The sequence below is a fragment of the Myiozetetes cayanensis genome, unplaced genomic scaffold (assembly GCF_022539395.1).
Source record: "Myiozetetes cayanensis isolate MyiCay16 unplaced genomic scaffold, myiCay2020 scf29, whole genome shotgun sequence".
NCBI lineage: Eukaryota > Metazoa > Chordata > Aves > Passeriformes > Tyrannidae > Myiozetetes > Myiozetetes cayanensis.
This window is the reverse complement of record NW_026087510.1, coordinates 1,472,414-1,484,689: the sequence shown is the minus strand read 5'-3', so window position 1 is coordinate 1,484,689 and position 12,276 is coordinate 1,472,414. Positions and strand designations below refer to the sequence as shown.

Genomic DNA, 12,276 nt, shown 5'->3' with positions numbered 1-12,276 from the left:
TAAGGGAATAATAATTATTATTCTTTTAACCCAAGGTTAGTCAGCGTCCCTGGGAACAATGTGGCATTACTGCCCGTCCTTTCTTTGTTCCCAAAAGTGCTGGAAAACAGCCGGGCTGCATTGTGGAGGGAGGGCAGATGGTTATCTCCCATCTTTTGGCCACGTTAATGGCAGGAGGGCTGTTCTCCTCAGCCCGGCATCCTCCCTCCACAGGAGAGAGCCGCAGGAGACACTCACGTTGTCACCAGAATGGAAAAGGAGGGTGAGACTTGGATGCGGAAGAGGAAAGATTTTTCTAAAGCCCGTGAGCAGCAAATAGGAACCAGTTGCCGAGGCGAAGTCATGTTTGGCAGGTCTTGGGCTCCAAATGGTCACATCCCAGCTGAAGAAACTAAGCGATGGATTCCTTCCATGCCTTGTGCGAACACTGAGCCATTGAGCGGCTCAGCTGGAGCTCAGAGCCAGCCCTTTCATGTCGCGGGCTCTGAAGTGAACACAAATTAAGGCGGCTGTTAGGACGGAGCCGGGTTCGAGGGAGAGATGCAGCTGCCCCGGGAGGAAACCTCTGCCCGCAGCCACTCCCTGCTTTTCCTCCGCTTTGGGGGGTTTTCCCCCGGCGCTGCTTTGGAAGCGTTTCTGCTTTCCCTGTGCCTGGGGGCTGTCATGAATCGCAACAGCGAAATGAAATTTTGGGGGGAACACGAGGGGGCTGAGGCAAAGCTCAAAGCTCCATCACAGCCCTGCTGCATCAACCTGTGGTTTGGTGTCACTGGCTTTGCTGGATGAGAGCTGAGCGGGGATGCCAAGAGCGCGTGGGTCTTTCCTAATAAAAACCACACAAGCTGTGAGAAAGATCTTTATTGGAGCCTTTGCACTGGTCCAGGAGGGAAGGAGCCCCAGTACAGGTGCACTGGAGTTCAGCCAGTCCCCGAGACGGGAACGTTTGCAGGAGGGGCCGAGCCAAAATCACCGGCCCAGGGGAGCAAGGCCAAAGCAGTGACAGCACAGGGACACCGCTGCCTCCTCTGTTGCTGCTTTGGATGCCCGGCCCAGCCCTGCTCGGCACAGCCTTCCCCTTGTGGCATCAGCAAACGGCCCAAGAAAGGGGCGAGTCACGGGGACCTCGCCGAGCTCCTCCTCTCCTGCTTGGGCTGGGGGTTGTGGCTGGTGCTGCTGCTGGCTCTGGGCAGGGGAATTACCAACCGCGGGTCATTTCCATGCGGGTGGGACCGCAGGTGCCCTCTGATGGTTCCATTGCCCGCAGGCACCTGCAGCAACTGGCACACTGACACACACACTGACACACACAGACAGGCAGACACTCACACAGACACATACACATACTGACACACTCATTCACACACACTCACACACTCACTCCCCTCTCTCCCACCGCGGGATCACAGCCCAGCCGAGGGTAGGAAGGGAGAGATCGTGGGGCTGCGATAAATGCATCAGGTTTCTCTTCCCCAGCCTGCCCTGAAAGGAGCAGAGATCAGACAGAAAGGCAGCTGTTTCCCCTGAATCCCCTTTTGATTTTCAACTGGAAATGTTCTGCTAAATCTCCTCTCTATAGTTTCTCCCTTCAATCGTTGCCGTACAGGGAAGAGAGAAAAGAAACCCAAACCGAGGGCAGGTGCAAGCACATTATCCTGGATGGGAGAGGCAATTTTATCCCTCCAGGGACCACATTTTAGCCCTACAGCCGTTCTCTTTTCACTTCTGGATTTCCAGGTTCATTCCTGTGGTAGGTTTCAAACCACCAGCAGAGGTTTCAATCCCTGTGCCTGCCTGAGCACGGCTCAGGTTCCCCAAAGCCCACGGGACCCAGCGGCGGGAGTTTATTTATTGGTCACACCGTGAATTGCTGATCCCACTCCACTGCTGCAGGAATAAGTTGCCCAGAACTGAGCTTGCAAGTAAATTGAAAACACGATTGCCTGTAAAATCGGAAACGTGAGAGGCTGTCAGTGGGTGAGGTGCCTGGGAGATGAACTTAGGGCTGGAGCTCAATGCCTGCTTGGCTTTGCCAGCTCCAACCATCCTGCTGGCTGTGTCTTGAACTATCTGCCTTGCTTTGGCTGTGCAGCCACAATCGGGCTCTCCAGGTCTGGCCCCGGCACCTCCTGCAGCTTCTTTCAGTTGCACAAACTTTCCTTCTATAAATACGCCCTGGGGCGGCTGAGAAGGGCTGAGAAAGGCAGGGCTGCAGGGGCTCTGAGTGCTGGGAGCTGCAGCCTTTGCATCTGCAGCTCATCCCGCAGGCCTTGGGAGGTTTTGAGGGTGTTTGCAAGCAGGACCCTGCTTCATCCCAAGGCTTGCCCGGTGACCTTGAACCCCATGTCTGGCTCACGTAGGCCCGTGTTCATTTGAGCCCAGCTTTGCTGAGAGCAGCCCAGGCTCTGCCAGGAGGCTGTTAAAAGACTTTCAGAGTGAGAGAACCACAAGAGTTGGTTGCTAATGATTTTTTTTTTTTTTCTCTGTACCGGTAAGTTGACATCTGTGAGTCATAATCTCCCTCCTGCTCTGCCGTTTGTGGTCTGAAGTTTGTGCTACCTAAATACAATAAAACATATTTCATGTGAAAAACGACATTCTTCTGTTAACTCCATGCCACGCTGGCATGATACTCATCTTGCATCTCTGAGATGCTTTTTATCCAGTCAGTTCCCAAACCTTTTTGGCCCCCACACCTGTACAAAGCAGGCCTGGGAACACGTCACTACAGGATGTGCACCCGCAGTGCCCTGCCCGTGCCCCCACTTGAGGGTGGGAGAGGATCAGGCTGCTCCAAGTGGGATGATGGAAGTTGTGAGGGGTTGATGGGACAATGCTGGGGTGATGGGAGCGTGAATGGGTGAGCGTGAAAGGCAGCAGTTCGCGTCGAGACAGGCAGGGTGAAGACAACTGGCCTGTTTTCAAGAACCATCGGTTTTGGACAGGCTGCTGCGGCTCTAGCCCAGGGCTGGCTGCAGCCAGCGGCATTTCCCCGTCCTCGGGCTCTTTCCCCGTGCTCAGACTCTCTTTTCCCGTCGTGTTCTGGGCACAGCGATGCGCGCAGAGGTTGCGGCGGAGGCGCTGGATGCGCTGCCCCCTCCCCGCATCCCCGGGACCCCCCGATGTCCCGCAGCAGCTCCGGCTCCGCTCCCCGCGGGGCCGGGGCCACCTCCGGGGCGGGGCGGGCGGGTCCGCTCCGGGTCCCTCCCGCCGCTGTCACCGCTCGGGGCCGGCCCAGCGCCCTCCCCTCCCCTCCCCTCGGCGGCTCAGCCCGGCCGGGGCGGCGGCGGAGCGGAGCGCAGCCGGGAGAGCAGCCGGGAGGGCAGCGAGGGAGCGCGGAAGGGAGGCAGGAAGGAAGGAGGAAGAGGAGGAGGAGCGGGAGCAGCAGCAGCAGGAGGAAGAGGAGGAGGAGGAGGAGGGAGGCAGCGCCGGCCGCGCTGCCCCGAGCGCTCCGCTCCGCGCTCGGCGGGGCTCAGCCGCCGCCCCCCGCTCCCGGCGCGACGCCCCCGCGGCGCTGCCCCAGCCATGAAGGCGGCGGTGGATCTGACCATCATCAAGACGGAGAAGGTGGACATCGAGCTCTTCCCGTCCCCCGGTGAGCGCCCTGCCCGCCCTCCGCGCCCGGGCAGCCCCGCCGAGCCCTGCCCGCAGCCCTGTCCCCCTGCCCTCAGCCCTGTCCCTCTACCCTCAGCCGTGTCCCCCTGCCCTCAGCCCTGTCCCCCTACCCTCAGCCCTGTCCCTGTACCCTCAGCCATGTCCCTCTACCCTCAGCCGTGTCGCCCTGCCCTCAACCCTGTGCCCCTGCCCTCAGCCGTGTCCCCCTGCCCTCAGCCCTGTCCCTCAGCCCTGTCCCTCTACCCTCAGCCGTGTCCCCCTGCCCTCAGCCCTGTCCCCTGCCCGTAGCCCAGGCGGTGGCGGGAGGTCGCTGACCCGTGGGGAGATGTTGGAGCCGTGGGGTTGGGGTGGTGTTTTCTGGGGGAGTCTCTTCTGGCAGGGAACACGGAGCTCACCCCCAGGTCGCTGCCGAGCGGCGCCGCCCGGGCTCTGCCGCGCAGCCCAAGGCGAATTTACTTTCCGAGCGCTTTTATGACTTTCCATCCCCCCTCCTTTTCCTAAAAACCATCCCGCTGCCCCTCCAGCCTCCTTCCCTCGTGCTCCTGGCATCCTGGCCGGGATGTAGGCAAGCCCCTCCAGCTGCGAGGCAGGAGATACGCGCTCCCCGGGACATCCCCTTTTCCCGAGTGTATCCTCGGGATGTACATTCTCCCTGTCCCTGGCGGGAAATGTCCTGTGTGGTCCAAGCACTCCTGGTACTGGGGAAACACAACTCCAGCGGCAACTCCTCTGGATTTAGCGCGTTTAAACCAGGAAAACCCGCTGCTTTGATTTCCTCCCCTCCTTTCTGGAGCTGGAGAAACGGGTGGAGGAAGGGGCAGAAAGCAACACGTTACTGAAGCGAGGCGCGAAGGGGTTTTTTTGTGTTGTAGCGGTAAGTTCAGCTGTGCTGACTGTGGTTAGGGCTGCTGTTCACATCCTGATGTCTGACTCTTGCTGACCCCAGGCACTCGACTGGTCTCTGTCTTGCCCAGGCGAGGTAGAGGATGGAGCTTGGAGGGACTGAAGGGTAAAAAACTTCTTTCTCTGTGTGAAACGAGTCCTGTTGCTTCATCTCTCCCTACTGGAGTTCCCACTGCGCCCAACTGGGACTTTGCTGGATTTTGTGCAGCCACTGCAGCGAAAAAATCAAATTAAAGTCTCTTTGCCGGTTAGGAAGTTTCTAGGAAACCCAGAAAGGAGGCACAGCTCCTGCCAGGCAATGAGATTTCAGGCTGCACGTGGAAATAAAATGACAGCTGAGTGCTGGGGCACACGAATTAAATAGATGTCAGTGCATCAGCTTGGCTGCAGGGAGCTCCAGAGCTGAGGATCTGCCACCCATGGGCTGCACAGTGTCTGGTGTGGGGAGAGTCTTCCTTGTGATCCACCTTCCCACTGCAGGGTTGCTGCTTGTGGCTGTTTTGGTGCTCCCTGTCCCTGACAGCAAAGCTGGGGGCTGTGGGCTGGGAAGGACCAAATGCAATAGGGATGCTGAGGATGGTTTTTCCAAAGCACCAACACAGCTGAAATGAGGGGCTCCAGTGAAGCTGAGGACCTGTTTGCGCCCATTTCCTAAAACTTTGGGTTAAAACTCATTCCTGCACTTCAGGGCTGGTTGCTTGGAGGGGAGGAAAGTGGGTTAGGAATAAACACCTGGAGCACTGGGGCAGGGCTTGGGGGCATGTGGAGTTTGCTCTTCACTCCAGACCAGAGAACCTGTTTAAATTTGTATGTCTCCTGTCAACGGAGGAGAGCTTTTCCAGAGGCTCCGTGTGGCTGGGTGTGTGAGCACCGGAGCAGTGGAATTCCCTGGTGCCCGGAGGGAGGACTCTGGTGTTTCACGCCCGCCTTAAGTTCATTTTCTTCTGTCCATTAAAGCTCTTTCGCGGCCTGTGTCATCAAACGGCTCTTAGAGCTGACCCAGGGTTTTAAACCTTGGCAGGAAGGGCTCTGAAAAACACAACCCCAAAAGGTAAAAAGAGCTGACTCCCCATCGCCTTCAGCCGCCGCCGCTCCTGTTCTGGTGGCTGCACTCGCAGCGAGCCAGAAAGGTCAGTGCTGTCAATTAGCTGGCTTAACCTCATTTCCCCTCCAACTTTGCAGAGAATGCTGAAGCTTTCTGGTTTGGTGGGGATGGATGTTGAGGGAAGGAGTGTGGGTGCTGCTGCCTTGTGCTCCAGCCGTGCCCTGTTTAGGGGATGTTACTTTTCTCTGCTCCTGGAGGATTTATCTGCTCCCTGGTGGCTTGTCCAGCCCCAAATCTGCCACCAAATCATTCTTAGTTCTAAAATGGGCGTTGGCCTTGCTGAGAAGGGGTCCAGCCCCCTTGTTCCTTCAAGCAAAGCAGCTGTGCCTCACGGTATCCACAGGGTTAACCTTAGGGTAAGAGTCCTTGCAGCCACAGGTTTTCAATTGGGCAGGATGTTTAATGTGCCAGGTGTTTGATGCCCCATAAAACTGCATCTCTGCACAGTCCATCCCCCTCCCCACCTCCCTGAAACCAACCCCTGCTCCAGCCCACACGTGCAGAAAGTTCTCTGGGATTTGTAGTGTGTCCAAGGGGTTTAAAAATAACCTGAAAGGGATGTGGAGCTGTACAAAGCTTCCAAATCCACCCCCACCCGCCCCTGTTACCAGCAAGAATTTGGGAGTGAGATGTGTGGGTCAGGAGCCAAAACCCCACGGTGTGGGCTTCTCTTTTAATACAGAATATTTTAACTGTATGTGCACGGATGTTTTTATAAGGATCTGGTGTAGTGGCTGGAAGCATCACTATTGGTTGTGGATAAATGGCTGATCCACCAGTAGGGTTTTTTGAGGCAGTAAAAACCCAAACCATGCAAAATTCAGCCCCAAGGGGAACTTCAGTCCAGGGCTGGTGAAGGCTGCCCTCCACAAATCAGTTTGTTTGCTGCAGTTGTGCCCAGCTCTGTTTGCTGGCTGTGCTCAGAGTGGAAAACAGCTCCCCAGCCCTTGCTGGGAGCCCTGGGGAGTAACTGGGACTCTCAAACACTCATTTCTTGCTGAGGAGGCTGCTGAATTGCTGCCCCACAGCGTCCCACGAGGTCCTGCAGAAGGGCTGTAATTCCAGGCTGTGGTGCTGGACATCCCAGGTGAGGCAGGAATGCCGAGCTGCCCGTCCTGCATCCACCCCCTGTCCCTGGAGGTGTGTTCTGGGTGCAGCGGGGGATTTGTTCCTGCCTGGAATGAAGAAAGGATTTACTCTGAGCACATGCAGTGTAGAAATCCTGACTTTTCAGCTCTTCCCATCCGTACCCCGAGGCCAGCTGGGACAGGGACACGTTGTTTCCATCAGCCTGTGCGTGGGTGGCATCCCAGGGGTGTACTTTTATCTGGCAAGAGCCTTTCCCTCTGTTTAGAGTTTGGGACAACGTCGGGTCGGGCTGAAGCAAGATTTTCCCTTCCAACCCAAACCATTCCCTGGTTCTCCTGCTGAGGTGGTGCAGGGAACAGGGAAGCTCCTGTACAGCTTCCATGCAGTGTGTTTTTGGATGTAGGACCTGCTTTCCCCTTCCCACAGCCGGGTCAGGCTTTGCTGCCGTCCTCTGCTTTCGTTTTCATCGCAGGCAAATGAGGGAGTTTGCATTTAAAGCCCTGATGGCAAATGCAGACCCTCCTCCACTGCAGGGAAATGGCACGGTCTGAGTGTGACTTTTATATGGTTTTAGGATGGGATCCTTCATCCTGCACTCTGCCTTGTCTGGGGAGGGCAAGTTTCCAGCCATTCCTGGCTTCCAGGTGTTTAAAGATGTGCTTGGAACGGGGTCCCGGCTGGATCAGCCTGTTCCAGGGGGGTCACTTTGCTGTGCAGGTTGGGATGAAAGTGCCCAGGGACTTGGAGTGTTCTTCTCATCCAAAAGGAAGGTTTGATCCTGAGTTATCCTGGCACAGCTCTCAGTTTCCCTGCTGCTGTTAAGAGATGGCTCTTGCATGGTCAGGTTTGCTTTCCATGTGGGATAAAACACAACAGGAGAACATCAGCATCTCCTCTGCTTTGGGATGTCCCCTGTCCCTCCCCTGGGAGAGCCCCTATCTGTCCTCACCTGCTGCACACACAGAATTCCAGAGCCTGGGAGAGGAAACAAACACTGAGAGGTGGTTTCAGGGATGCAGGTAATTGCACCCGGCATCTTTGGGAATGCTTTTTGAACAGCTGAGGTGAGAGCTAGGCCTGGTGTAGATGCTCGGGGTGGGCTGGAATCATCAGACTCTGATAAATGGAGAGCTTTGGGCTCCTCTCAGGGCTCCTCTCGCAGTCTGGATGCTGATTGCCTGCGGAGGAGGTGAGAATTGGACTGGAGAAGAGCAATTACCTTCCTATGCACTCACAGAATGCCCATTACTGTGGTATCCAGCCGGGATGGGGGAATGAGGGGGGACTGTCTGCACCTGGCTGCCACCAGCCCCAGCTTTATTGTGCCAACTTCACACCAAAGATATGAAAAGAGGTGGAAAGGGGCAATTCCATGGCCCTGTCCTTCAGGGATGCACCCACTGCAGGGCAGCCCTGGTTTTTAACCTGGGTACAGGCAGTGAGACTCCCAGGAAACTGGAGCAAAGCCCCATCCCATCCACTTTTTCCTCATAAACTCCCCAGAGCACGTCCCAAATGTGTAATTACAGTGTTGTTACATGGAGTGGCCCCTAATTTGCCATGTAATTACAGCATGCCAGGCTTTGATAGGCCTTGTGAAATGAAGGGATGGCACACGCTGGAATGCTGCACTCCAGCTCTCCAGAGCGAGCTCAGGAGCATCATTTGCCATCCCACTCTCCCAGATCCGTAGGAAATTGCTGGCAGGGAGGCAGCAAAGGGGCTGGGACTGCAGCAGGGCTGTGACACGCTGAGTTTTGTGGGGATTATCACAGAATCCCAGGATGGTTTGGGTTGGAAGGAGCCTTAAAGCCCATCTTGTTCCAACCCCCTGCCATGGGCAGGGACACCTTACACTGTCCCAGGTCGCTCCAAGCCCAGCCTGGCCTTGGACACTTCCAGGGATGGGGCAGCCACAGCTTCTCTGGGATTGAGGTTTGGAGTCTGGTGCTGTCAAAGAGCAGTGAGTGCATTCCCTGGAGCGGATCCTGCTGTGGGATGGGCTGGGGGGCAGCTGGATCAGGGTCAGGGTGCCGTGCTTGGACCCTGGGTTTGGTGCTGGAGGTGAAATGGAGGGTGGGTTGATGTTCTTCTCCAGCTGCTGTTTGGGTGACAGCAGGTTCATCTCAGGCACTCAGGGGACAGGGGTGTGTGAGCAAGACCAGACTTTGTGTGAACACACTTCAGGGATGCAAACTTGCAGATCTGTTTCCCCAAATAGCTGCTGCCAGTTGTGGCACCAGGATCAGCTGGGATTTTGGGCAAGAAAGGCACTTTTCTTGCAATCCTGTCACTTTTCCTTTCTGCACTCTCAGCTGTTCCTTGCACGGGCACAAGGTGAGCAAATTCCACGATTTAGGAGAGCAAGTGTCATTGCAGACCCTGATCCAAAGGATGGAGCTTCTGGCATCCTCCAGGCTTGGGGGAACACCTGTACAGGGCAGGATGGTGCCAAGGGCCTCACTGGGTGAAGGAGGAGCCTCATTGAGCCCTCCAGGGCCCCTGGAGCCAGGGACTGACTGTTCATCACACCGTGTGTTGGGGCATCCCCCTGGAAACTGGGATCTTCCTTAGGGGGGCAAGATTGGGTGTCCACAGGTCAAGCCCTGACTCCCCAGTTTGCTTTTGGGTTATGGGCCAGTCTCCAGCTTGCCCAAATCAGTGCCTCTCCCCTGATTCCAGGGCTCTGTGCCCTGATCCAGCGTCAAGCCTGAGCCCTGCAGAGCCCAGTGGGACAAATCTGTAGCTGATACAAACTGCACATCTGTCTGGCAGCCAAAAGTTGGGCTGCATCCCCTTTTTTTTTTTTTTTTAAACTGAAGGCACAGTTATCCATCTCAGCTCTTTTGTTCCTCTTCCGTGACTAAGCTGCTCGCTGCCTCTGTTTCTTTTTTCCCCCCTCATTGTGTAGTTTATAATCTTCCAACGAGATACAGACAAAAATTTGTTTGCAGTGCTGGCCAAGAAGGCTCTGGTTTCCCTGGCACGGGGCCATGCTTACATCTCCAGTCAAAATACTGCTGGTTAAACAATAAATATTTATTGATTCTTCTACGAGCTCCTACATTTTTCCCAGGTGCAGTGGAATTTGAGGGGGGGGGGAGCGCTCGGGGTCCTGCCCTCGGCAAAACTGGGAGATGGCTCCAGAGATAATGACTTTCTGATGCAAAGGTGGCCCTTGGAAAGCTGGGATCAGCCCTGCACATCCAGCCTGGAGGTCTGCTCTCATTCTCCAATCCCAGCTTGCCCAGGTTTGAGGCTCTGTCCCTGCAGGCTCAGGTGCTAATTCTGGGAACCCGTGGAAATCTGCAGGTCACTTTATGTGCCTGATACCCCCTTGAGCAGGGGAGGGACACAATCTGGGCTGGATGCAGAGGTTGATGCCAGGTCAGGAGAGGTGGCAAAAAAATGAAATCACAGAATCCCAGAGTGGGTTGGGTCGGGAGGGACCTTAAATCTCATCTTGTTCCCTGAGCAGGGACACCTTCCACTAGTCCAGGGCGCTCAGGGCCCCATCCAGCCTGGCCTGGAACACTCCCAGGGTGGTTTCAGTTCTGATTTGGTTGAAAGGCTCAGCCTGGGTTGCAAACACCCCCGGAGCTGAGCCCGTGCCAGTCACAGGCTGCAAAAGTTGGCTTGCAAGGCCTGAGCTCCTGCAAGGCTGTGAGAGCTGAGGGGAAGGCAGAGCCCTTGGTGTTCAGCCCTGCTCCAAGGAGTTTGTGCCTTCTCTGCTGTGGTGGGGGCACAGATTAATTAACTCAGCCCTGGATGGGGCAAACCCAGCAGCTCTCCTTCTGAGCTGTGAGATTAAACTGCACATTTTTATGTTGTTTTGTTTGGTTGGTTTTTTTTTTTCCCACTCAGCTGGCAAAAATCTGAGCCCTGGCTTGCTCTTCCATCCTGTGCAGAGCCTCAGGTTGTCAGGGCAGTGTCAGGACCGGGCAGGTGACACACTATCTCCCATCACCTCCCCTGTTTTTGCTGACCATGCACAATTTTTTGGCTGTCAGTGCCTGGCTCCCTCCATCCCACGTCCAGCTCTGTGCACTGGGCAGGTGGAGCTGATGTTTGCAGGATGTTTGTGATGCTGGTGCAGCACAGCCCTTCAGTCCCACATCTGGTTCCTGTAGCCACACACAGCCCGGGGATAAATATAACCTGCCAGAAAAGTATTACAAATGCTCCAAGAAATAGCAGCTTGCTTTCCCAGAGAGGAAAATCCCCTGCTTTCTGTGGCTCCCTCTGGCTTGGGAATGACAATTGGAAGCGCAGCCCCAGTTGTGGATTGGGATGTGCAAACTCAAAGGGCTCTGTCTGGGTCGGGCTGTGGGGCTGTAATTCCCATCCCCATCATCCCCCAGCTGGTGTTGGGCACAACAGCAGTCCCTGCTCCAGCAATCCCCTGCTTCCCAGCTTTTTTTCTCCTGTTTAAACCTCTCCTATGAAGCCAGAAGAGGCAGAGAGCTCCAGCTCAGCTGGCTGGTGCTCCTCACTGAGGTCATCAAGTGTCCTGGGGGGGGTTGCAGGGGGCATTGCTCTCCTCTGGGATGGGGCTGTGTGGAGGATGATTCCTGCTGGATCCCACATTCCTGGGCTGGCTGTGGAGCTGCCTCCTCAGCCCAGCTGAGCACTGGGAGCCTGTTAATGAACAAAATGCACTTTCTTACACGGAGGGGATTTTAAATTGGCTCCACATGGATCGTGTAGGTTGTGGCACTTCCCCGGAGGGTGATGGCAGGAGCAGGAATGTGGGCTTGATGAAAGCAGCCAGACACTGAGGCAAAAGCTGAGTGGCTCCCCCCTCAGTGCCCCCTCTCCCCCCATCCCATCCCAAATATTTGACGGGATTCCAAGGCATTCTTCAGATGGCTGGTGGGGAGCTCAGGAGCAGCCAGCCAGTGGGACTGGGCTTTCTGTTTTGGATACAGCTTTCTTTTTAAAGCTATAGGGCTTCTGACCCCAAAAGAGGCTGAGGAAAGGCTTGATGAGACCTGGTTTTAGGGGAAACTGAGGCAGGGTGTTCCCATTGTGCTGGGAGCATCCCCAGAGGGCTCCAGCTCTCCCTCTACTTGCAGGATTTTGGGTCTCTCGAGGTCTGTGTTCAGCTGTGCTGCCCTTCCCTGGCTCCTCCAGAGCACCAGGCAGGCCTGGACTCATCCACCTCTTGGAATTCCCAGTTTGAGTAGTGGGGGACTGAGCTGGACTGGGGAAGGCTCAGCCCCACATCCCTCCAGGAGCCCAGGGTCTCACCCAGCAGGGTGAGGGTGGTGTGTCCTCTCAGTGGCTGGGGTTTCCACTGGGATGCTGCCTCTCCTGGGATGCCCTCTGGATAAAACTGCTGACTAAGGGAAAGCTGCCACTGGCGCTGGACACTGGGCAGTGCCTTGGGGGTTGTTTTCTGTTGTTTCCCCCCCTCCTCAGCACCATTTATGACAATAATCAAACTGTGGCTTTCTGACCCACATGCAAGCTTTTTTTCTGAGGTGCCTGCGTGTGTTTGTGCAAACCCACTGAATTCTGGTCAGTGCTCTGGAAGCAGCAAAGGGGATTTTTTTTTCTTCTTTTTT

At 55.8% G+C, this 12,276-nt stretch overlaps 2 protein-coding genes across 2 annotated transcripts in view; one reads left to right on the top strand and one right to left on the bottom strand.

Annotated features, from left to right (window-relative positions):
- Nucleotides 1-12,276, bottom strand: part of ST3GAL4 (ST3 beta-galactoside alpha-2,3-sialyltransferase 4) — a 1,214,471-nt gene that overhangs the window by 601,281 nt on the left and 600,914 nt on the right. The window lies entirely within an intron of this gene.
- Nucleotides 3,399-12,276, top strand: part of ETS1 (ETS proto-oncogene 1, transcription factor) — a 47,837-nt gene continuing 38,959 nt past the window's right edge. Inside the window, exon 1 of the mRNA XM_050323051.1 lies at nucleotides 3,399-3,592. Coding sequence (XP_050179008.1) covers nucleotides 3,523-3,592 — 70 coding nt within the window. The 5' untranslated portion in view covers nucleotides 3,399-3,522. The remainder of the gene's footprint in view (nucleotides 3,593-12,276) is intronic.